This window comes from Dunckerocampus dactyliophorus, chromosome 7 (assembly GCF_027744805.1).
Source record: "Dunckerocampus dactyliophorus isolate RoL2022-P2 chromosome 7, RoL_Ddac_1.1, whole genome shotgun sequence".
Classification (NCBI taxonomy): domain Eukaryota; kingdom Metazoa; phylum Chordata; class Actinopteri; order Syngnathiformes; family Syngnathidae; genus Dunckerocampus; species Dunckerocampus dactyliophorus.
In genome coordinates this window covers 11,273,902-11,299,425 of record NC_072825.1, presented here as the reverse complement: position 1 = coordinate 11,299,425, position 25,524 = coordinate 11,273,902, and the positions used below count along the sequence as shown (strand labels likewise).

The following is a 25,524-nucleotide window of genomic DNA, read 5'->3' as shown; positions in this document are numbered from 1 at the left end:
TTTTTAAACAATTATTAAAGACATATTCAATATGTGCAATTTCAAGCCAGAACAGCTATGCTCATAGACCAAATGTGAAACTCTACTGCAAATACAGTGGTGTAAAAAGTGTTTGCCCCCTTCCTGATTTATTTTTCTGTACACTTTGTTTCACATCATCAAACAAATTTAAATATTCAATGACAACACAACTGAACACAAAATGCAGTTTGTAAATTAAACTTTTTATGATTAAGGGAGAAGAAAAATCAAAACCTACATGGCCCAGTGTGGAAAAAGTGATTGCCCCCAAACAGATGTAATGGGACACACAACTTTTGTCTAGTCAGACCACATCAAGATGTCTTCTGGCAAAATTGAGACGAGCCTTAATTTATTTATTTTTTGTTCAGCAGTGGTTGTCGTCTCAGAACTCTGCCGGGCAGGCCATTTTTGCCAAGTGTCTCTCCTATGGTGAGGTCATGAACACTGACCTTAACTGAGGCAGTGAGGCCTGCAGTTCTCTGAATGTTGTCGTGGGTTCTTTTGTGACCTCTTGGATGAGTCGTTTCTGCGCTCATGGGGTAATTTTGGTTAGCCGGCCACTCCTGGGAAGGTTCACCACTGTTCCATGTTTTCGCCATTTGTGTATAATGGCTCTCATTGTGGTTTGCTGGAGTCCCAAAGCTTTAGAAATGGCTTTATAACCTATTACGGGGGGCAATCACTTGTTCACACAGGGCCATGTAGGTTCGATTTTTTTTTTTTCCTCCCTTAAGTTTCATTTAAAAACTGCATTTTGTGTTCAGTTGTGTTGTCATTCACTAAATGTAAATTTCTTCGATGATCTGAAACGTTAAAGTGTGACAAACATGCAAAAAAAAGAAATCAGAAAGGAGTCCAAAACCTTTTCACACCACTGTAGAAGACTATGTACTTTTAGTAACAACTGCTGTTAATCATTACATTTAAGAGTGTAAAACAAAATCCAGAACACAAAAGCATTAAATGATGGTTTAATTATTTGATCCAGACCAGCCAGCATTCTGACCCCCCCAGTGCAGTTAAGTCCCTCTGAAGCACACAACTTAGTCGTTTTTGTGTGGGTAAGACACCGAAACAGTCTCTTCCATCCAAACTTTTACCATGGAAAGACCAAAGAGCGGTCAAAGGACTCGAGTGACAAGATTGTAGACAAGAACAAGACCGGAATGAGCTACAAGACCAATAGCAAGAAGCTTGTTGAGAAAGAGACATTTATTGGCACCATAATTGAAAAATGGAAGACATACAAGGCAACAGTCAATCACCTTTGCACTGGAGCTCCATGCTAGATTACACTTTGTTGGGTAAGGAATTTAGATCCTGCAAGGATGTACCCCTCCTCAAGAGGGCACAAGGTTCTCAAGATTCTACTGTGCTGCTGGGTAGGGGATTGAACACTCATTTTACTCAATCAAATAAAAATTCATTTTTAACCTTTATTTCATGTGTTGTGGCACTTTAAAATGAAAAAGGGGTTTTGTTAATTATTCAAGGCAATGAACCAGAGGCATACAGTATATATATCAATGATGTGTCGTCTGTCTGCAGGGGTGTGGTGCCTTTTAGTCAGCGGAAGAAAATGCTTGAAAAGGCCAGAGCCAAGAATAAAAAGCCAAAGTCCAGTGCTGGCATTTCCTTGATACCCAACATCACAGTGGGAACCCAAGTAAGAACTGTCTGTTTTTACAATATATACGCTATATATTTCTTAGTTTAAATGCAGCTTGATTTCATATTTCCTTTTTTTTTTGCACTAGAAAATCTTTTAATTTTAAGCTGTTTCTGCTAAGCAGTACAGTGATTTTCGTACAGTAAACCTAGTAGGAGTCGGATGAAAAATGATTATATTGAACTGTCAAACCCAGGGTTTCCGCTACATGTAATTGAGCATGGCACCCCGCCACTACAAAATAAAAGCCGCCACACCTTTTTAAAAATGTTTTTTTTACAAAATGTTTTTACTTGAAAACAATGTTAAGTAATATAGTGTATGAATGGATAAACTTTATATGATATATATAAATACATATGTAGCTTATTATTTACGCACATATTGACCCTGGACTCTGACTTTATACTGTTTATACCGGACAGATTTCTATAACATATTTAAGTTATTTTATTTCGTTAATTGTGTTATTTTGAACAAAAAATATATTATTGAACAATTAATTTCCCATGTATTCGTATTGCTCGGGCATGAAATTAAATTTAGGTTGTGTTGCTTTAATTTAGTGTTGCTGTAGCTTGGTTAATATGTAGGTCACACTGTAAATGGAGTGTTTTTGTCGTTTTTTTGGGCTTTTTCAGAAGGCTTTATAGGTGAAATAGGTGCGTCCCATTACGTGCGTTTTTAGCTGCCTCTTTTTAGCTTTTTTTTATATTTTACAGAAAAGATACAGAAAACAAAGACGTGTGTTCATATCTCTCATAAGGATCGTGGATGATGGCCAATATTCCAAAAAGTGCATTTTTCCTTTAACCCTACAATGGATTATTGATACCTTCTCGCTGTAGTTTTCTTCCTCCTCAGTAAGTCGAGTCCCCATTTAATATGCCATCCAGAAGGAGCTTCTCATGAGAGTGGCAGAAAATTGGGCGGAAGTCACTGAAGAAGAAAAAACAAACACGGCACCTTGCCTGAGTTCGTTAAACAGAACGAAGCACCACCATAGTTGAAATCATAAGTGATGAAAGAAAAAAGTGTCATGTCTCACTCATCTGAGCAAACGACTGATGCTGGGAACACAAAGTGTATGTAGGATCTCAAGGTTTATAGTGGGTCTTTAAGTGTGGCCTTTATACAGTATGTACAAACTTTTATTACATTTAAATTTGGTGGGTGCGACTTATTATTCAGGTGCGCTCAGTCCGAAATTGACGCTACTGCTTTTACATTCAATTTTGTATGCTGTTCAACCTCATCTGGGTCATTCTCTCTTTCCGGTGATTACGTCACTTCTACTATATGACACTAGATGTTTATTTTTGTTATGCTTCTACCTAATAGATTTGATCTACTCCAGAGACATGAGATGTTGTGTTTTCTGAATCCGTTTAAGTTAGTGTCACTGTTTGTTAGACAGCTACAATAAAATCCTGCAGGTATGTTGCACTAAAACAGTCTCAATGTTTTGCAACTATTGCTGTTTGAGCTCTGGTTAAAATATGCTGCAAAATATTAGCTATGAATGTTTTTTTTTTTTTTTTCTTTCACCCTATTGTCGTATTAAGCCATGTACGTATCGCGGATTGTATCGTATCGTGAGATACCTGAGATTCCGAGCACTAAAACCAGTATGGCTGTGTAAGAGGGAAGGAATAAGTGCCAGCTATATAAACAATTAACATGACAATTGAACCTGCTAAAAAATTCAACAAAGCAAATTGCACAAAGTTCTGCATTGAAACTGAACTACTTGGTGGAATTGGGGACTTGACCATTCTGATTTTTGGCACTTTGGACATATCTACATCTTTCCTTAGGTATGCTTGAGGAATAACCCCCTCTACCATGCTGGGGCAGTGGCCTTTTCAGTCAGTGCTGGGATTCCCAAAGTTGGCGTCTTGTTAGAGTCTGTGTGGAACATGAACGACAGCTGCAGGTTTCAGCTGCGCTCGCCAGAGAGCCTAAAGAACATGGAGAAGACCACTAAAACCCAAGAAACCAAGTCAGTTTTGTGTTTTCCCCCCCCAATTGTTCAATTTTAAGTTAGTTTGACTTTGTCTGTTAAATAAAAGAATGCTTCTAGACCTCATGAATCTAACTGTATAAAAAAAAAAAACATATTTTATTGTTATAGGACTGAATGTAAACCAGAGCTGGTGAAGACTGAGATGGGTCCTCCACCGTCCCCAGCTTCTACATGCAGTGATACCTCTTCCATTGCTAGCAGCGCCTCTCTACCATACAGTATGTCAGCTTCCTGCTTGTGTCTCTGCTTCTCTCCAGAGCCCAAAAATCATAGCTTTTCTACCTGGCTTCCAGCCTCAGCACGAGTATCTCACTCAGTGCTCTTATTAGACCACTGACTTTGAAACCGATGGGGCACAGGATTTTGTCAGCAAGTCACACAGTTGACTCTGTACAGTTTTATTCAAAATTAGTCAACTCCTGTTGTAAATTACATTCATTTTCGAAATGTACAAACTTTCAGTAGATGGACAATTAAAATAAATTGACAGTTTAGTAATTTTTGATTTTTTGAGCTATTTACATGTTTTGTTTTGTTGATTTATTGCTAACTGCAAGTTTATAGGCTTTGCAAGTAACATAAATATAATTTACAATGATGGTTTATTAATTTTGGGTGCAACTGTATTCTGCAGTGAATATGGTTTTCTGAAACTCAAAAATGAGTGCTGAACTGTGCGCCTTGGTGCAAAAAGTATCTTAACTGCATCATCGCAATCAAATGCCACAATTTCCTTTAGATGATAATGCTTGTCTTATTTAAATATGCTACTACCAGTAACACTGTACGATTTGCAGAGCGAAGACGTTCTACCCCAGCCCCCAAGGAAGAGGAGAAAGTGAATGAAGAGCAATGGCTTCTTAGAGAAGTGGTGTTTGTGGAGGATGTTAAGAACGTCCCTGTGGGAAAGGTGGGTCCATGTCAAGTGTTATGAAGCATGCAACGTTTGCACTCAAAATATCTTGGCAACATACAACTTGTTAGAAGATCAACTGTGTCTGTATGCGTTTCTATACTCATTTGAACATATTCCACTTCTAACATGTCTAGGTGCTTAAAGTGGATGGTGCATATGTTGCTGTGAAGTTTCCGGGGACATCGAGCAGCATGAGCAACCAGAGCAACCAGAGCACCACTGTAACCACTGACTCAGACCCGTCTTCCCTGCTGCAGGACTGTAGGCTCCTCAGAATAGATGAGCTTCAGGTTAGTACACACACTGATGTGATTATCTGATGCCACCCTTATATATCCTTAAGAGTAAATAGTTGGAGTTCTTGCTAATTAGCTTTGTCAAAACTAGGTGGTCAAAACTGGTGGCACTCCAAAGGTCCCTGACTGTTTTCAGCGCACACCCAAAAAGCTCTGTATCCCAGAAAAGGCGGAAATCCTGGCTGTTAATGTTGACTCCAAAGGTTCGTCATTTGTACTCGTCATTTCATATGCACGTTATTACATGTTTTTGTCTAATATGCTTATGCTGTGCAGAAAGACAATGCCTGACATTCATACATATTGTCATCTTCCAGGAGTTCATGCAGTGCTGAAAACGGGTACCTGGGTTAGGTACTGTATCTTTGACCTGGCGACCGGCAAAGCTGAGCAGGAGAATAACTTCCCTACTAGCAACATGGCCTTCCTGGGTCAGAGTGAGCGCAATGTGGCTATCTTTACTGCAGGACAGGTAAGATGACCTGCTCAATGAATGACGTGCTTTTTTTTATTACTATGACCCAATACATTTATTACACTTGAAACAATTTGTCCTGAAGGAATCTCCAATCATTCTTCGAGATGGAAATGGCACAATTTACCCAATGGCAAAAGACTGCATGGGTGGAATTCGAGATCCTGATTGGCTGGATCTGCCTCCAATAAATAGCCTGGGAATGGGGGTCCACTCTCTTGCCAATATCCCCTCTCTAAACTCGACCATTAAAAAGAAAGCTGCTATTATAATTATGGCTGTTGAGGTAAACACGGTATTTCACATGTTGACAAATTTGTCTTACATTTTCTTATACTATTCATATTCTTGACTCTACTTTCCTTTTTCCATAACGTAACCCCTTTGTCTTTATTTAGAAGCAGATGCTGATGCAGCATGTGTTGCGTTGTGACTACGAAGCTTGTCGGCAGTACCTGGTGAACCTTGAACAAGCTTTCCTATTTGATCAGGGCACCCATGCTCTCAGCGCACTTCTAGGCCACCGCTGTGATGGAAACCGCAACATTCTTCATGCGGCCGTCTCTGTTTGCTTCCCTGTTAGTAACAAGGAAACTAAAGAGGAAGAAGGTAAACCTGGTGTTAGGCAGTCACTCTTTGGTAGACCTTTTTTCTCAGAAAGAGAAAAACACATAGTTACAATTTGTAACTTTCAAAATGAACTGTATTTATTCAAGGAAATTAAAACAAGAAAGATTGATTGGATTAATTGAATCATTTGGTGGTAGATTTAAATCCTCAATTTATAACTAAAAGTGAGTACCCATTTTCATTTAATGTGCGTTTTTATATTTGATTAGAAAAGGTCTCTGTGGCCCTAGCCTAATGTGACTTGTCACTGACGGCAGCATTTATGGTTGGAAAATTTTACAAGGGTTTCCTTGTCTGAACCTGTGTACTACTCTGTTTAATAGCCTCCTTTTCTCTGACTCGTACACGAATGCTAAATAACCATTGTTCAATTTCAGAGGCTGAAAGGTCAGAGCGGAACACATTTGCTGAGCGCTTATCTGCAGTAGAGGCCATTGCAAATGCCATCTCTGTGGTCTCCAGCAACAGCTCTGGAAACAGGACAGGCTCCTCCAGTAGCAGAGGGTGAGTGAGATACAGTTCAAAGGAAGAAAAGGAAAATGCCTTCGGTTTTGTTGTACACTTCATAATTTGTGTGTTATCTTCAGACTTCGACTGAGAGAAATGATGCGGCGCTCTCTAAGAGCAGCTGGCCTTGGCCGTCATGAGTCAGGACCATCCTCCAGTGACCACCAGGACCCTGTGTCACCGCCAATTGCTCCACCAAGTTGGGTCCCTGACCCCCCACCCATGGACCCTGGTGAGTGTGCCATGGTTATTCTAGCCACATGGTTATGGTTTAATTTCTTTTGAACATGTACACAAGTTAAATTGTAATACGTCATCTGTCACAATTCCACATGTCCAAAGGAGTAGAAAGAAGCAAAGCTTATTCAATCCTACCCCATCCATTTCACATCAATTGCAATACATTAGTTCACAAAACATTAATTCACACACTAAATTTAAACTGTACTCTTTACCATGGTACATAGGAAAACGATAAGGCAGTTCACCAATGGGGTGAAATAGGAGTCAGTTTGCAGTCATTGTAAATAATTTAACAGTCATAAACAATAAGTATAATAATAACTGATGAAAGGGTTAATCAACTCATTTTGTCTATTCTAACACGTACAAATGTATTTTTATGCACCCTGTCAATGTCTGTGCCATCTATTTATTTGTGCATAAATATCCTTTCTGCTATTACCAATTAGCATTATTTTAGTTTTACTTAGGTTCAGGGATAATCAGTTTTTTTGTATAGTCATTTCATCTGTGACTTAAACTCTTGTGCGCTTTTTTCACAACATGTGCACCTCACTTTTTAGTTCAGTTGTATGTATGCATTGGAATGGTAAAACCCTTGTTTTTATTCTGTGGGCTGAGTAAGTGGACTGCTGATTAGCAACTTAAATATATAGTAATATGTAAACAATAACACCAGTAGATATAGTCAAAGTAAGCACAATATATTGATTCCACTCCTAAAAAAAACAGCCTTTACTTTGTAGCAAAAGTATTATAGACAATATAATAAATGGAGTAATTTGAATATTTTCATAGAGCATAGACAACCTGCTTATAACTTTCAAAATGCCTGTTTTAACATTATTAGAGCCCTGTAGACATAAAATAACACCCCAATAGTCACTTTTACACTCCTGTTGTTGTTTGTTTACATCACATTGCGCAGGCTACGGGATCACTACAGGGGCATAACAGAGACCGCCACTAGCATAGCAATCTACCGAGCTAACTAGTTAGCCTCGACAATTTACTTATTCTCAACTTAAGAGTTTGAAACGGAGTGGGGAAGAAGGTCAAAGAAGCCAAAAACTTACCACTTCCACACGGAATGAGGGTTGACCAGTTGACCTTTTGCCAATAACAGTTGGTTTACCAGCATGTACCATCGCTCTTCCTTGTTTGGAAACCCACACACTTAAGAGTTGAAATGACCAAAATTATATTTTAGATTTTAAAATCTGAATTAGAGTAAGTGCATGTGGACTAGGACTTCACAGAGAGAATTAACTATGGCAGTTGTTCATAATTTTATGAATTTCTCTACTAAATCATAAAGGACCTATCTAATCTGATAGTGTGCATGTAAACGTACAGTATGTAAACCACCCCCCGCGCCCAAGAAACAATAGGTACAGTATGTCGTTACACCAAGTAAAGGTGGCAGAAAGTGGTGCTTTATGAAAATACCTCTTCTGTCCACCTATGTCAGTATTTAATTTGACACTAATTGCAAATCATCCCATTCTTAGGAGAAATTTGCCTCTTCTCTTGTCTAAATGTTTAGGAGCCTTTTAGTTGTTAGCTTTTTTAGACTTGTACTGTTATTTACCCCATTGTTGTTTAGGACACTAATAGCAAGCTCTTCTACAAAAGGCTCAGCTTGCCATGTACTGTATGAAAAGTATTACAAAAATGTCATATATATTCCCTCAAATCGACACAAACATGTTCATTGTGTGATACATTAAGCCAAACGGTGAACATTTGCCTTAATGCAACAGTATAACACTATTACCGTGTATTTTTTCTGTATTTCGAAGGTAGTTACTTTGTCATTGCATAACAGCATGCATGCAACTACTACCTGATTTAAAAAAAAAAAAAAAAAGTCTGCAGTGTGGGCTCCAGGTATTGTATTGTCTTCACAGATGAGTTGTACCCCTTTTTTAATGTCACTACATAATTTCACTAAAAATTAATGAATGAACAATCAAACAATATGTGTGATATCAAATGGTGATTATTCAATAAATATTTGTCAGTTGATTTGTTTCTACTCTACAAATGATTGAAAAACTGATTTTTGAAATTCAAAAACCAAGTTAATTGGGGTTTGTGATTGCTATTTTATCTTCTCTTGACAGATGGTGACATTGACTTCATTTTAGCACCACCTGTCGGCTCACTAGCAACAGCCTCCACCGGGACCAGCCAGGGCCCTAGCACCTCCACCATACCAGGTCTCCTAGTAGTTTCATGATATAGTACAAATATAATCAAAGTGATTGATTCACTGCATTTTTGGTGAATTTGTGCTTGCATTGCATTGGCCTTGCATTGAACCTCTGTCAAGACCAACCAGTCTAATAAAAAAAATGTCAGTAACTTCGAAATGCTTGAGTTTTAGGTATTATACCTGTGTCCAGACATGTTTTCTCTTCTGTGTTGTTTTTAATGTTTTTTTTATTTTATTTTGAAATATGATCAGGGCCGTCCACGGAACCTTCTGTTGTTGAATCCAAAGACAGGAAGGCCAATGCCCACCTCATTCTGAAGCTGATGTGTGACAGTGTTGTTCTGAGGCCTCATCTACGTGAACTACTGTCTGCTAAGTATGCTTTTTATTTTCGTATGTACATAATTAGAAATACCAAGCCTTTTCTATTAATTTTATTTTGACTATTGGCACTTTTACATGAAAAACATTTGTTTTTCGTTTTAAGGGATGCCCGAGGAATGACCCCTTTTATGCTGGCAGTCAGTGGGAGAGCCTACCCTGCAGCCATCACTGTACTGGAGGCAGCACAGAAAATGGCTAAAGGTAAGTTAAGACATTGAGTTCCTGCTTTATCTAGTACACTTGGTTGTCCTTTGAAAGGACATAATCAGCTTACAAGCAAAATTTGACTGTCTGGTTTAAATGCTTCAGAGAGCACGTCACGCCTCACTACATTATGCCTGTTGTGGATAAAGCCATACACCAGATGTATCAAGAAGTGAATGGGTCTTTTTTTTTTCATTCCTACTGTTGCTATTCTTCTGTCTGAGTAATATCACTTAAATAAGCCTTTTCTGACATTCCACACTACTAACAACTAATAAAAGTATGATATCTGATCAACATTGGTATCGGACGATATTCAAGGCTGCATTATCGTATCACAAATGGAAAAAGTTGTCTGAGGACACCTAATAATTTCCAGCTCTGACACATTTCTTCCATTCTCACAGAATAGCTTCAATCTGTCAGAGCATTTCAAGATTTAAGTATTTTGTTTGCTGTCATAGCAGCTGAATAATTACAACTCGTCTGAAATATGAGAATCCTGACCTATTTTGCTGAACTGCTCAGGTTATCACTGTGATGGAATTGCTGGATGTGTTTTTTTGCATAGTACCACCATATGTCAATTATATTCCCATACATTTACCTTTTTTGTTCTGCTTCTATTTCTTGAACACAGTGGGTGATCCAGGCATTGCAGAGAAGGAGGATTCAGATTCTGTTTTCATGGAAATGATTTGTCCGCTAGGGACGAACCCTGACGATTCACCCCTTTATGTCCTCTGCTGCAACGACACATGTAGTTTCACTTGGACTGGGGCTGAACACATTAATCAGGTTAGCCCATACACTTGGGGCTTAAGTGGAAAGGATCTCTGCATATAATTGAATTACATGAATGTTAAGTAGAAAGCTGTCTTTGACATTGACTTTTGTATTTAGGACATCTTTGAGTGTCGGACATGTGGATTACTTGAGTCTCTTTGCTGCTGCACTGAGTGTGCCAGGGTGTGTCACAAAGGACATGACTGCAAGTAAGTCCTAGTGTTGAATGTGGCTATTTTAAGATTTGTAAATGTCTCAAGTAGTAGTGTTGTATCTTAATTGTATCTTAATCTTGTATCCACCATAGATTAGACAATAAAATTGCATTGTATATTTTGTCAGACTCAAGAGGACCTCTCCCACAGCATACTGTGACTGCTGGGAAAAATGCAAGTGTAAAACACTGATTGCTGGCCAAAAGGCTGCTCGCCTTGATCTGCTATACAGGTTGCTTACGACCACTAACCTGGTTACAGCACCAAATAGCAGGTAAGTTATCCATCTCCAATAAACGTGGATATAAGTACTTCCTGATTTGGTTTGTGATATATTTGAGTTCTGGTTGGATTGCAAGGTCAGTTTTCAAATTAATGGAAGGGGTTATGCTGGGGACATTTCTGATTCTGATTGTTTTCATCTCTAGGGGTGAGCATATACTACTATTTCTAGTGCAGACTGTTGCCAGGCAGAGTGTTGAACACTGTCAGTACAGACCACCACGCATCAGAGAGGACAGGAATCGCAAGGCTGCAAGTGCAGAAGGTCCATTATAGGCTAGTTTTATTTCAATGAGTTGTCTCATACCTAAGTCGTACGAAAATATGTTGGTGTTTTGTCTCCCCCCCCCAATTTTAGACTCTGACATGCCAGATCATGACCTGGAGCCTCCCCGCTTTGCTCAGCTGGCTCTGGAGAGGGTTCTGCAGGACTGGAATGCTCTGAAGTCTATGATCATGTTTGGTTCACAAGAGAATAAAGACCCGTAAGCAAATACAATGATATGTATAGGGCTTGTTGAAGCATATTATTTCAGTCACGTTCTAACCTTGCTGTGGATGAACTATATTGTTACCATACATAGATTTGTTCTCTAAGCCAATCAGTTTGATTTCTGTTTTCTTTGTTAGTCTTAGTGCAAGCAGCAGAATTGCCCACCTCCTCCCTGAAGAGCAGGTCTATTTGAATCAGCAGAGTGGCACCATTCGCCTTGACTGTTTCACCCACTGTCTCATTGTCAAGTGCGCACCTGACATCACTGTAAGACCACTCACCACCAGTTGTCCAGGGCCATACAACATTGCTCCTATGCTGTTATATTGTGAAACTAAACCTTTGTCTACATTTTTTGCAATTTCATACAACTTTCAAATGAACAGAGGTTGTTCTTTTTCCTCTGTCAGTTTATAGACACTTTACTCGGTACACTGGTGAAAGAGCTGCAGATCAAGTATACACCTGGTCGAAGAGAGGAAGCAGTCAATGTCACTAGAAGGTTTCTACGCTCTGTGTCTAGAGTATTTGTGATCCTCAGTGTGGAGATGGCCTCATCAAAGAAGAAAAAGTAAGTACACCAAATCATAAAAAAATAAGAATTTTAATTTCTTTCCCTTGGTATAATATGCACTTGTTAATTGTTCTTCTGATTTCTGCCACCCTGATTTTCTCTTATTTCTTGAACATAGCAACTTTATACCCCAGCCCATTGGTAAATGCAGGCGTGTTTTCCAAGCTCTTCTACCCTATGCTGTGGAGGAGCTCTGTAATGTGGCAGAGTCGCTGATTGTTCCAGTTCGAATGGGCATCGCAAGACCAACAGCCCCATTTACTTTGGCTAGTACAAGTATTGATGCTGTTCAGGGCAGTGAGGAGCTCTTCTCTGTTGAACCACTTCCTCCAAGACCTTCACCTGATCAGTCTACCAAGTATGTTTTTTTTTTCTTCTTCCTTTTAATGAAAACATGTGTTTTATGTAAGTTAATTAATGCTGGCATTAGTGTGTTTTATATGTTTTTATATGCGGCTATTTTGACAATTAAACCAAAAAAGAATCTTTTTTAGTAGATGTTTTCCTTTTTTCCAGTTCCAGTCAGACTACTGCTTCTTATATCATCAGGAACCCCCAACCTCGGCACAGCAGCCAGTCTCAGCCTGTCAGAGGCAGAGACGAGGAACAGGATGATATAGTATCAGCAGATGTGGAAGAGGTGAGAGGCTCAAGAAAGCCACATTTACCAGAAGATGCAATGTATTAACTACATGTTGCTCCCAGAATGGAAACGGTTAGAATATTTTACTGTGATGAATGATGTTTGTCTCTAAAGAGTTGGTCAGTGGATTTCATTAAATTGTTCTTATTTCTCAGGTTGAAGTGGTGGAGGGAGTAGCGGGTGAGGAAGACCATCATGACGATCAAGAAGAGCAGGGAGAGGAAAATGCTGAAGCAGAAGGGCAGCATGATGAGCACGATGAGGATGGTGTGGCACTGACTTTTTCTTGACACTAAAGTTAGGAACCATGACCTAAAGAGAAATTTTGCATTTTCTTGTCTGTGGTCATCCTTTTTAGGGAGTGACATGGAACTTGATCTTCTCGCAGCGGCAGAAACGGAGAGCGACAGTGAAAGCAACCACAGCAATCAGGATAATGCTAGTGGCCGCAGGAGTGTTGTTACAGCAGCCACAGCTGGCTCTGAAGCAGGTTGGGTTTTATTTTTATTCTTCTAAATGATTTTTACTTCATGAAACAGAGTTCAACATTTCTCTTAAATGTTGTGCCGCGCTGTGGTGTGCCTTGTCTATAAGTTGCAGACTGCTTCACTCCTCACAAAGCCACTAGTCAGCATTTTGGGTTTTAGGCAGTTTTGGAGAGCTAATAATACAGCAGATAAAATGGTTCCTGGCTGAATACCCAATGTATTTCAATTACAGGCAGTAGTGTATCCTTCCCATATCCTATTTTTGGTATGAGCTCCTCCTTTACTTCCATACATATACAGATGTGAGGGCAAGAGTGATTCTTCAAAACACATACAGTTTCCTGCTGCAAATTCTTTTTATTTAATTTAATTTTTTACTAATACTGCCACTCACCAAATAACGCTAATGTACTTGTAGCCTTTACAAATGTTGTACGTTTTCTTATCGGTTTTATACTAATCATGTTTATTATGCTTAACCTAATTTCCTGAACAAAGTCAGAAAATCCATTTTAGTGTGACTGAAATTCCTATCACAGAAGTCTGCCACAAAGCACTTTTTAAAATTGAAGTTAATTAGAGCGTGGTTGTTTTGAATTGTTGCCTCAATGTTATCACTGTCACATCAGAGCTAATTGGGCCTGTTGTGGTGTGTTTCACTAACATGCACCCCTGCCTTAATACAAGTAAACAGTGATGCAGATAAATGCACAAATTAGTAACTTCCCATCTGTGTGTTTTTTCCTCATTTTTTTTTAAAGGTGCCAGCAGTGTCCCGGCCTTCTTTTCAGAGGACGACTCTCAGTCCAATGACTCCAGTGACTCTGACAGCAGCAGCAGTCAGAGCGATGATGTTGACCCAGAAACATTTCTGTTTGATGAGCCCCTGGAAAGGACAACTAATGCTTCCCATGCCAACAGTGCAGCTCAGGCTCCTCGATCCATGCAATGGGCAGTTCGAAACACCCCCAGCCAAAGGGCAGCTGGAAGTGCCCCTCCCAGTTCCTCAACGTCAGCTGGTCAGTGGATCTTTGTTGCATTTTTACTTGAATGCATTTTTGTGCATGAATAACAATCAATGATGGCTGTAATATTTTTGTTTTAGCAGCGAGCTCAACTGGCCTCATATACATTGACCCTACAAACTTGCGTCGTTCAAGTGCAATCACCTCTAGTGCCGCTGCAGCTGCAGCTGCTCTGGAAGCCAGCAACTCCAGCAGCTATCTGACATCTGCCAGCAGCCTAGCCAGGGCCTACAGTATAGTTATTAGACAGATCTCAGATCTCATGAGTTTGATTCCAAAGTACAACCACCTTGTCTACTCACAGTATCCGGCCTCTGTAAAGCTTACCTATCAAGATGCGGTGAACCTGCAGGTAAGCTGTAGAAATACAAACACTTCTTGATTAATACTAACATCATAATATCACAGCACACTTTTCAATCAGTCATATTTTGTGTGCGTTTCAGAATGTTTTACTATACAGGTACATGAGGTTTTCTTTATCTGTTCTGCTCTATTAACTATCAAGACAAATGTTCTCCACTTGTTGAATCAGAACTATGTTGAGGAAAAGTTGATACCCACCTGGAACTGGATGGTGTCCATCATGGATTCCACAGAGGCTCAGTTGAGATATGGGTCTGCCCTGTCATCTGCTGGAGACCCTGGTCACCCCAGTCACCCACTTCATGCCTCTCAACATTCAGCACGTCGGGAACGCATGACTGCTCGGGAGGAGGCCAACCTCCGCACTCTAGAAGGCCGCAGGTACAAAAAAATAAAAATAATCAGTGACTTTATGCTCTCCTCATCCTTTTGCATATTTTATGGAGCTGCATAGTGGTTTGTGAAATATAATAGTGGCTCACTTTTTGTTTTTCAGGAGAGCAGCCACTCTACTGACAGCTCGCCAAGGCATGATGTCTGCACGAGGCGACTTCCTAAACTATGCCTTATCACTCATGCGCTCTCACAATGATGAGCACTCAGATGTGCTTCCAGTGCTGGATGTTTGCTCGCTGAAACACGTGGCCTATGTTTTCCAGGCCCTAATCTACTGGATTAAGGCCATGAACCAGCAGACAACTCTTGAAACCCCACAGATGGATAGAAAGAGGTAATTGGGCATATCATGCCTCACATTTGGTTTTTGAGTCATACTTGCAAAGCCATCACACACTTGGCTTCCTACCAATATACTGTACTGTAGTCTTCACTGCCAGTGTGGAAAGTCTTGGATCGTTCCTTTGAACTTCAATCCAAAATAACGGATAAAACTAAACTCTCCCGGCACACAACACATAAGGGATTAGGCGTATTTGCCTGCCTGGAAGAGACTAAACCATATTTTAGGTAGCCACTAATGGTTTCAGTTGAATTTTGCTTCCCTGTTATCCTCATTGGCCTCTGAGTTTATCCAGCTGCCCCAGTGAGAAAGTTTAACATAGTTTGTTGCTTCATTTGTTGCTTCATCAGACCAAAATAAATAGAAAATTATAAAATACAAGAAACTTAATTATTTCCAAAATGTGAATACATTTAATTTGACAGTTATTTATAAAGAACAAAATTTAACTGAAAAAGGTTATATCTTTTTTTATATATACTATTTGTATTCTCATTATTCTATGGTATGCACTTGCTTTCTGGTTAAGGTTTTTTTCTTTTTCTTTTTTTTTTCTTTTTTTTTTTTTTACTTTGCTGCCTCACTTTGACACCTTTGCTCTTCATATTCACCTTTTTGTAGGAATCGCGAGATTTTGGAATTGGGTTTGGACAATGAGGATTCTGAACATGAAAATGATGAGGACACCAATCAAAGTACGTAAGAAAAATCAGATACATTTCAATTAAGTGGTCTATTTGTGTTTAACAGTGTCTTTTTTTTTTTTTTCTCACTGTAGGTTCAACTTTACAGGACAAGGATGAAGACGCTGCTCCCGCTGAAACGGGTCAGAATCATCCTTTCTTCCGTCGCTCTGACTCCATGACCTTCTTAGGCTGCATCCCACCCAACCCATTTGACGTTCCTTTGGCCGAGGCCATACCACTAGCAGACCAGCCGCACCTCCTGCAGGTGAGAGTTGTTGCCTAGTACGTCCTCCTTGCCACAAGGCACTGAAGTTATAAATTAAAGATCCCTCCTCCATTCAGATTGAGCTTTCCCTTAAGTAGGATATATAAATGAAGACATTTTAAATATTATATTTGCTAATTAGTTTAAATATTGTGGTGTGTTGGTAACTACGCATTGGAACCTTCAAAGTTGAACAGAACCTTTTTTCATGGTTGACTTCCTAGTTTTTCTAATTCAAATGGTTTCCCCATTGTAAATAATATAAATTTGAATGTTAACTGTTGCGGTCATAAAACCTCATTTTTATGTTATTCATTAGGATTTATACTTTCGACTGGACAGTCATCTCCTTTTGTAAAAATTTACATTTGTATGTAATTATTGTATTACTTCTAAACAGACTGTTAACTATTTTGCAGTAAGTCCCGAACTGCTCATCATCACACTCGACATATTTGCTATAGTGAACTTTCTTTGGGACATCAGAGAGAACACAAAAAAAGCCACCCCATGTGACATCATGTAGGATTATTGAAGTTTTGTTTAACTTTCGAGGCATACTGTTCCAGAAAATTTTGCTTAAACCCCAAATCTTTTAACTTTTGGGGAATTCATCTTTGGTTCTTCCACAGTTTATGATTTTTTTTTTTTTTTTTACACCATTAAGTGATTATCATAAGGTGGTGTTTTTATTTGTAGTAACATATGGTTTAATTATACTGCTACTTTTTCAGCCTAATGCGAGGAAGGAGGATCTGTTCGGGCGACCCTCTCAGGGTTTGTACTCATCCTCCTACCTGGCAACCAAAGGCCTGGCTGAGGCAAGCGTGGACAGGAACTGCCTGGAGGTAAACTTGGGCTCCTCTGTACCCTCCCCCTCGCAGGTATACTACCCCTCTTCATATAACAAACATGCTCACAGCTGTGTTCTAATGTTTACATGTAATGGAATTAATTGGTTACCTTACTGTCTTACAGATCTCTGTAAAAGCTATCCAGATTGATTATTTCCTTTCCGATATGCCCATTGCTCAAGTAAAGCGTTAGGAATAATAATTAGACAATAATGGTTATACTGGATAGTTATGTTTCTCACAGCAATTCAAGTGGATATTAGAACACCGCATATGCCTGTTTATTTTGTGTCCCATTTACCCATTTGCCTTCTTTCATCCTCACGCTGTCATTTCAAGACCCGTTGACATGAATTTTAATTTGTCACTCCAGGTCCTTCCCACCAAGATGTCTTACTCGGCTAACCTGAAGAACGTAATGAGTATGGAGACTGCTCAGCGGTGCTCTGAGGACCAGTCACTTGCAGACCAGGAGCTAGAAGCCTCAAAAGCTGGTCCTTCACCCCATGACCTTGCTGCTCAGCTGAAAAGCAGCCTGCTAGCTGAGATTGGCCTCACTGAAAGTGATGGACCTCCTCTCCCATCATTCAGGTAGCAAACAGTAGTTTGCTGACTAAATATAATAATTGTGCAAAACGCTCAAATTGTATCATCTTTACTATTCAGGGACATACCAGTTTTACAATGATGTCAGCAGAATGCTAACACTAATATAATAGTCTTTAACTTGGTATAATTCCATGTTATATTATGGCAACAGACTAAACAATGACACTCCCTGTTGCCTCCCTGTGTGTGTAGACCTCACTGTAGTTTCATGGGGATGATGATCTCACACGACATGCTGCTTGGACGCTGGCGTCTGTCACTGGAACTCTTTGGTCGTGTCTTCATGGAGGATGTCGGAGCTGAGCCTGGATCGGTACTTCTTGTTATACTTGGGTCACTTTATTTAGCTACATAAAAGGGACAAAATATATGAAAAAAATCAATTCTCAGTATGTTGCGGTGTATCTATACAACACTGCAAACTACAAAATAACATGCATGTCTGACAGTGTCAAAACTGTACGTTATCTTTGTAAAGTGAGAATTTTTTCATTTGATTGTGCTGGCTATCAAAGTTTTGGCTGTTCAGTGCAACTTTCCTAATTAATGACATCTTGTTTTTTTTTGTTTGTTTGTTTTTGGGTTTTTTTTGTAGATCCTCACAGAGCTTGGTGGCTTTGAGGTGAAAGAATCTAAATTCCGACGAGAAATGGAGAAGTTAAGAAACCTGCAATCCCGAGACTTGGCCCTTGAAGTTGATCGAGATAGAGACCAACTAATACAACAGACCATGCGTCAGCTAAACACTCATTTTGGCAGGCGCTGCACAACCACACCAATGGCTGTGCATCGGGTAAAAGTCACCTTTAAGGATGAGCCTGGCGAGGGCAGTGGTGTGGCCCGCAGCTTCTACACAGCCATTGCACTGGCACTCCTTTCTAACGACAAGCTTCCCAATTTGGACTGCGTCCAGAGTGTCAGCAAGGGCATGCAGGCCAGCAGTACGTGTCATCACGATTACAATTCAAGTATGAAAATATAAAGAAATTATATACTGTATTTTGGAACTTTAGTTCATTCTTGCAAACTGATGAGTTAACTTGAGATTTAAAATGGAAGCATACTTCAAAGTAAACTTTTTCTTGGTGTTTGTGCAGATCTAATGCAGCGTTTGAGAAACAGAGATCGGGAAAGGGAGAGGAGAAGTGGAGGTCTACGAGCGGGCTCCAGGAGAGACAGGGATAGGTAAACTTGAGCTACACATTTTCGTATTTTTGAAACGGCCACCACTGTGGCTTTTGCCGCTGGAAGACTGACAGCGCTGCTTGCCTGTGTTGGTATGCCACAGAGACTCTAGGAGACAACTGTCCATAGACACCAGGCCATTCAGGCCATCATCAGAAGGCAACCCAAGTGATGAGCCTGACCCCCTACCTGCCCACAGACAAGCCTTGGGAGAAAGACTGTACCCACGTGTTCATGCAATGCAACCGGTAGGGTATGAGCGCCTGTGTCCATTTATGGTAGTGTATTTCAAACATGCTTAACAAAGTTACATTAAGGATTATAATAATACAGAAACAAAGATACATTTGTTGTAAATAATAAATACATAAGAATGAATGAATAATTTAATCATTTTCCACCCAACTGAGTGAAATTGAATAATTTCACGCGGCACAGTAATTTGGAGCAGTCCAGTGGTGGGGAAACACTGTTTTGGCTTTTTGAAACAATGATGGGAATGTTTGAATTCCTTTAGGTGGTTTTAGTTTGTAAATAATGATTCCTAGACCATAATAAGACTTGCTGTTTTGGCTTTGCAGGCTTTTGCCAGTAAAATCACAGGCATGTTGCTGGAGCTGTCCCCTGCACAACTACTACTGCTGTTGGCAAGTGAGGATTCTCTCAGAGCCAGAGTAGAAGAGGCTATGGAGCTGCTTATTGCACATGGAAGGTTAGAATAAATGCACAATACACGCTAAACCTAGCAACCAACACTTCCTTTTTAATGTAGTAATACTTATACTAGGCTAATTGTACCGTGCCTCAGCCCCCTTACACCTACAGTCTGACACCTTTGGCTAGTATTAGTACGCTAATTGCATCCCCTCCTCTTAGTAGCCTAGGTCCCGGCGTGATTCCACACCTGTACGCACGCAAAAGAATGCGCACAATATATCTCAGTCATAGAATGACAGGAATGACATCACTCCTTGCAGGGTCTTAATCATAACCAACACAAGTCACAATAAAACGAAAAGACTCAAAATGATCCAGAAGTCAAACCGACAGTAATAAAGCAGAATAGAAGCGATGGGACAAGTAAACAGGCCGTGGCTCGAATGCACAGTGTCACCAGCGACAATGAGGAGCTGGTGGGGAAATTATGCTAATGTAAAGTCCTGTCAAAGACTTTGCTATTTAGGTGCAACAGAACCTAAACCGTAGTTTATTTACCAGATGCACTTGTTCAGTGTGACCAACCGTGAACTCTTTGTCTTCTCCAGGGAAAATGGTGCCGACAGTATACTGGACCTGGGTCTTCTGGAAGCTCCAGAGAAAACACAAGTAAATGTTTTTTTTCCCCCCTCATCTATTCCTTGATACAGGTACTATAATTAAATAATTTTAATTGCCCTTTGGTCTATTTGTGCTTCAGCAGCATACACAGCCGGTCTAAGTTTGCAAACCTTTTTTTTTTTTTACTCTTTATTTACATCTGCTTGTCATTCACATAATACAGTATATGTAAATCACTGTATTTAAATTCCTTACATACTACTACTAGTACTTCAACATTACTTACCTTTTTTGGCCTGGCCTGAGTTTTTATTTGTTTAAATGCAAGTAAAGTAAGCCAATCGCATTGCCAGATATTCACTTATAGACCTAATTCGGATCTGAGATACAATATATACAATATATATACAATATATACAATTTAATAGTTTATTTTTTCTCTGCGCTGCGCTGGCCCAAATCTGAATTGTCCCACTTGGAGAAAAAAAAACAGTTGTCACTTATTCCATGCAGTATTTTTATAATTCCAACCTTTGACACAGTCATAGCTGACAAATGTTAACATACAGGTTGTTTTGGGTTTTTTTTGCGGCTGTAGCAACTGGAGAACCGGAAACGTCACGGTTCAACCCGCAGTGTGGTGGATATGGAGCTGGATGACCCAGACGATGGGGACGACAACGCTCCCCTTTTCTATCAGCCTGGCAAACGAGGCTTCTACTCCCCTCGGCCCGGAAAGAACACAGAAGCCAGACTAAACTGCTTCCGCAATATCGGCAGGTAATGAACTATTCTTGCTGGTCAGAAGCAATTGGTTACTCAACCAAAATGTTTCAAGAGGGCACAGTAACTTTTTAACATGCCTATTTTCATTTTAGGATATTGGGGTTGTGTCTTCTTCAGAATGAGCTCTGTCCAATAACATTGAACAGACACGTTATCAAGGTCTTGCTCGGAAGGAAGGTAGGCAAATGCTTTCTTCAAATACATATTGTGACAAAATAAAAAGTGGTTATAGTAAAAGCTACTCTGTCATATGCTGCAGGTGAACTGGCACGATTTTGCATTCTTCGACCCTGTCATGTACGAAAGTCTGCGGCAGTTGATTCGCCATTCACTGGCTGGTGAAGCTGAGGCTGTATTTGCTGCTATGGACTTGGCTTTTGCTATTGACCTCTGCAAAGAAGAAGGGGCTGGACAGGTAATTTCCTGAATTTACAATCTATACAATCTATCACAAGGTGAATTGTCACGCAAATAGTTTTGGTTGAGCTAAAAATTGTACCACTTGTACACCATGTGGGACTTTGTAGGGTCCAATGTATGTACCATTATTGACTCTGATCCTCCTGGTTTAGGTGGAGCTTCTCTCTGGGGGGGTCAACATGCCAGTAACTCCCCTCAATGTGTACGAGTATGTGCGAAAGTATGCAGAGCACAGAATGCTGGTGGTGGCTGAGCAACCTCTCCATGTGAGTCTCTTGACTTTCTACTGGCAGTGAACACACCTCAAATTTAGTGACCTACCCAAAATTTAAATGAAACGTGAAATGAAATTTGTTCAGAAGCCTTCTGATTTATGTCCATCTAAGGCAATGAGGAAGGGTCTGCTGGATGTTCTTCCGAAGAATGCCCTTGAAGACCTGACTGCCGAGGACTTCAGGTTGCTGGTCAATGGTTGCGGAGAGGTCAACGTGCAGATGCTAATTAGCTTCACTTCCTTCAATGATGAATCTGGTATGGTTATCTGGGGTTTTTAATCTGTCAATTATCGAAGTATGTAATACTTACATAGTTAACTGTATTATTGTAAACCATAATGTACTCTTTTTTTTCCTTTTTTTTCCCAACAGGGGAAAATGCTGACAAACTACTGCAGTTCAAGCGCTGGTTTTGGTCCATCGTTGAAAAGATGAGCATGACTGAGAGGCAAGATCTGGTAAGATTGGATCTTTGTGTACTCGCCACAGTAGGCATGGGCCGTTTAGTGGTTTCAAGGTATACCACGGTATGAAAAAGTCACAGTTTCAAAACCACTAAAATTGTTCGTCATACTCTTCCTGAAAAATAATACTTTGTCACGTCTTGTGTTATTCCTCGAATTCGGAACTGGGCTTTGATGTGTTGAAACCACAGGCGTGTCCTGTGTTGCCACAAGTCGGACATAGATAGCACTGGCGTTACCTGCCTCGTTAGCATTGAGTGGCGCCGGTACGGCCGCTCTATTGTCGGTCAACATAATACTCATGCCGAGGGTCACCAAATGTGGAGATATAATTTAGAACGAGACAGGAGTCTCGGATAACTACTATAAACCGTTTACTCTCCACTGAACAATAAGCAACAACCACTTAACATTGCAGTTGCTAATAATCACATGACCCGGAAATGGAAGTGTGACTTGCACATTCACAACTATGAAATCATGTAACATTGTGAGTTTTTTTTTTTTTAATTGATTTATGTTGTGACCTTCTTGAGCCACTTGATTGTATTTATTAGCATTTTGCTTTTTTTTTTTTTTTAACTAAGCAAATATCAAAACAACACATTTTGGAGCTGTAATTATAATACCGTAATATTTTTGCCCAAAGTTATCATACTGTCAGAATCTCATACCTGCCCAAGCCTACTCTACACCTGACTGGGCCGTGTGTATAGCATTCATTAACCCAGTAATGAATGACATGAATGTTATGCAGAGTTTGATCAATTTAACTTTTTTTTTTTTTTTTTTTTTTTTTAAATCATCAGGTGTACTTCTGGACGTCCAGCCCTTCCCTGCCAGCCAGCGAAGAGGGCTTTCAGCCTATGCCCTCCATCACCATCCGACCTCCAGATGACCAGCACCTCCCCACAGCCAATACATGCATCTCGCGCCTCTACGTGCCACTGTATTCTTCAAAACAAATACTCAAACAGAAACTCCTGTTAGCCATTAAGACCAAGAACTTTGGTTTTGTGTAGAGGTTCAACAGAAAAGAGTTGAGGGGGGGAAAAAAAAAAAAGAAGTAAAACGATGTTTACTGTTGTGTAATATTTACTTAGCTCCATTTTTGTAGATTTATTTTTTGTCTATACAATTTTATTAAATTTGACATACTGTCTCTATCTCCCCAGACAGTATTTGTGTTGTGAACACAAACATGTTATTTTTATTTCAATTTTTATTTTTTTTCCCTTTTGTGTTAATGAAAAATATGTATACAGTCCAGAACATTCCTGCATTGGCACTGTAAAAGGTAAAGCCCACAGCTATGCTCTATTGGCTTAAACGTTTGCTTCCCAGGTATTTGGTTTGACAGAATGCTGTCAGACGAAACCCAGCCAAAGATGACGGCAGTAGAGGTATTTAAAAGAAGACGCACTGTGATTATAATTTTTCCTTCCCCAGAAAAGTACTATCACTGACAGTTCACTGCTGCCTTTCTGGAAAATCTTTTTTTTTCTTGTACAGGGGGAGTAGGGAATTTCAAAATAAACTTGGATGCAAAATGTTGTCCATTCTTCATGACAAATTCTTTGGAAATTGATTTCATTTCAGTGTTAAAGGTTTCATTCTGAAAAATCCGAGTGTCTTTCTTTGCAGGAAATGTTATTGCTGCTATACCAAAATATAAAGCTATTCAGGTGGTATAAAAACTATACAGTTCATGTTTCATTGCATGTTTGCATCTGGAACTCTGTTTAATTTATTGTTGACTCACATTGTCTGCTTTTTCTTTACATAGAATTGCATGTATGTATTACAAGTTCTAACTCTACTGAAATGAGTTACGGGTGGGTTGAATTACTGGATATTGTAGTTCTGTTACATGAAATTCAAAAAGTAACTAATCATGGCAAGGGCTCTCATTGGTCAGTAGGCTACACAATCATGGGGTAGATTGCTGGCTTGACACCCTCCACAAGGAGGGTAAGCCACAAAAACTAAAGCTTGTTCACAGAGTGCTGTAGCCAAGCATATTGAAAGAAAGTTGAGTGGAAGGAAAAGGTGCACCAGCAAATGGGATAACCGCAGACTTGAGAGAGGATTGTCAACGCAAAATCCATTCAAGAAATTGGCGCTTCACAAGGAATGAACTGAGTCTGGAATCATCGCATTAAGAGCCACTACGCACAGATTAATCCTAGACATGGGCGATAGTATTCCTGATTAGAGAGACACCGAATCCACATTGCTTGAAGCCCAGTGTGAAGTTTCCACAGTCATTTGTGATTTGGGCTGCGGTCTGTTGATCCACTGCGTTTTGTGAAGTACGCAGTCTATGAGGAAATTGTACAGTACTTCATGCTTCCTTCTGCTGCCAAACTTTATGGAGATGCTGATATCATTTTCCAGCAGGGCTAGGCACCTGCTCTAACTTGCAAAGATACCAAAAGCTGGTTCAATGAAGATGGTGTTACTGAGCTTGATTGGCCCGCAAACTCGGTTTTCTCCGCGTACTCTGGCTTCCTCCCATATTCCAAAAACATGCATGTTGGCGACTTTGAATTTTCCATAGGTATGAATGTGAGTGCCCTATATGTGATTGACTGGTGACCAGTCCAGGGTTTGCCCCGCCTCTTGCCCAAAGTCAGCTAGGATAGGCTCCAGCATACCCCTGCAACCCTAATGAAGATTAAGTTGCATAGAAAATGAATGAATTAATAATTCTGTTTTTAAAAATAATATTCTAACTTATGACATTATCCAAGCTCTGTAATAACCATTATTGCGGCGACTTATAAAAGTGGTTATTGCCAGTAAAACTGTGCCTGGCAGTTGTTTTAGCAAGGTATTATACTGGTATTATACTGGTATTATACTATCAATTTGAGGCGCCCCCTCGTGGTGGTCAATGCATTGTTTAATAGTGATGGGTCGTTCGCAAACAAGCCACCTCTTAGAATTGGCTATTTTAGGAGAACGACGGGAGGGGTCTCTTTTTGTTGTCTGTTTTTATGTAAAGCCTAACGTGATTGGTCAAAATGGAGCGTGCTTTATGTGTCGACAGTGAGCAGAGGGGCTAAGAAGGGGTTACACACACTGCACAGCCGTGAGCATACAGACTTGAAGGCGGAAGAGGAGAGAGTAAAAGAACGTGGATACGTAATTTGAGAGGACACGCTGGAAAGGTGAGGAAAATGAGCAGCAGGAAACAAATGAGGCACTTTGTGTTTCTGAATTCCTATCTTTGTTAAAGACGAGCAATAACTGTTACCTGGAAGCTTTGTTTCCATTTTTGCATATTTTTAAATTATGTGTGGTTGTGTAATGCTTTGTGATGTTGTGTTGTTTCATTGTAAATAGTTGGAAATGTACAAATAATACACAGTCCAAACAGTCAGTTTGGACCTTTTTGTTGATAATTGATTGAGATGGGTCTTTGTATTGTAAAATTTGTTTTTTGTAGCAATTCTTATTAGAATATAATTGTATTTACATTTACGTTTCTTTACCC

General features: G+C 39.8%; 1 protein-coding gene across 8 annotated transcripts in view; it reads left to right on the top strand.

Annotated features, from left to right (window-relative positions):
• ubr5 (ubiquitin protein ligase E3 component n-recognin 5) overlaps positions 1–23,579 on the top strand; it is a 37,567-nt gene extending 13,988 nt beyond the window's left edge. For 2 of the 8 annotated variants that reach the window (XM_054782185.1, XM_054782184.1), the window contains exons 13-58: positions 1,573–1,690; positions 3,511–3,695; positions 3,828–3,937; positions 4,517–4,629; positions 4,770–4,925; positions 5,023–5,134; positions 5,249–5,403; positions 5,492–5,692; positions 5,805–6,015; positions 6,414–6,540; positions 6,624–6,775; positions 8,913–9,008; positions 9,257–9,380; positions 9,492–9,589; positions 10,233–10,390; positions 10,496–10,587; positions 10,721–10,867; positions 11,022–11,140; positions 11,234–11,360; positions 11,506–11,635; positions 11,779–11,939; positions 12,061–12,300; positions 12,459–12,582; positions 12,741–12,852; positions 12,944–13,075; positions 13,835–14,092; positions 14,182–14,450; positions 14,634–14,845; positions 14,961–15,194; positions 15,825–15,898; positions 15,982–16,154; positions 16,889–17,002; positions 17,382–17,599; positions 17,810–17,930; positions 18,213–18,558; positions 18,715–18,802; positions 18,906–19,050; positions 19,384–19,514; positions 20,068–20,128; positions 20,679–20,860; positions 20,959–21,043; positions 21,126–21,281; positions 21,439–21,552; positions 21,673–21,817; positions 21,934–22,019; positions 22,835–23,579. In XM_054782185.1, the coding sequence (XP_054638160.1) occupies positions 1,573–1,690; positions 3,511–3,695; positions 3,828–3,937; positions 4,517–4,629; positions 4,770–4,925; positions 5,023–5,134; positions 5,249–5,403; positions 5,492–5,692; positions 5,805–6,015; positions 6,414–6,540; positions 6,624–6,775; positions 8,913–9,008; positions 9,257–9,380; positions 9,492–9,589; positions 10,233–10,390; positions 10,496–10,587; positions 10,721–10,867; positions 11,022–11,140; positions 11,234–11,360; positions 11,506–11,635; positions 11,779–11,939; positions 12,061–12,300; positions 12,459–12,582; positions 12,741–12,852; positions 12,944–13,075; positions 13,835–14,092; positions 14,182–14,450; positions 14,634–14,845; positions 14,961–15,194; positions 15,825–15,898; positions 15,982–16,154; positions 16,889–17,002; positions 17,382–17,599; positions 17,810–17,930; positions 18,213–18,558; positions 18,715–18,802; positions 18,906–19,050; positions 19,384–19,514; positions 20,068–20,128; positions 20,679–20,860; positions 20,959–21,043; positions 21,126–21,281; positions 21,439–21,552; positions 21,673–21,817; positions 21,934–22,019; positions 22,835–23,047 (6,925 nt within the window). In that variant the 3' untranslated portion in view covers positions 23,048–23,579. Of the gene's footprint in view, positions 1–1,572; positions 1,691–3,510; positions 3,696–3,827; positions 3,938–4,516; positions 4,630–4,769; positions 4,926–5,022; positions 5,135–5,248; positions 5,404–5,491; positions 5,693–5,804; positions 6,016–6,413; positions 6,541–6,623; positions 6,776–8,912; positions 9,009–9,256; positions 9,381–9,491; positions 9,590–10,232; positions 10,391–10,495; positions 10,588–10,720; positions 10,868–11,021; positions 11,141–11,233; positions 11,361–11,505; positions 11,636–11,778; positions 11,940–12,060; positions 12,301–12,458; positions 12,583–12,740; positions 12,853–12,943; positions 13,076–13,834; positions 14,093–14,178; positions 14,451–14,633; positions 14,846–14,960; positions 15,195–15,824; positions 15,899–15,981; positions 16,155–16,888; positions 17,039–17,381; positions 17,600–17,809; positions 17,931–18,212; positions 18,586–18,714; positions 18,803–18,905; positions 19,051–19,383; positions 19,515–20,067; positions 20,129–20,678; positions 20,861–20,958; positions 21,044–21,125; positions 21,282–21,438; positions 21,553–21,672; positions 21,818–21,933; positions 22,020–22,834 lie in introns of all 8 variants that reach the window. The other 6 variants (XM_054782179.1, XM_054782180.1, XM_054782183.1 and 3 more) reach the window with 5 other exon arrangements.
• The last annotated feature ends 1,945 nt before the right edge of the window (positions 23,580–25,524 follow it).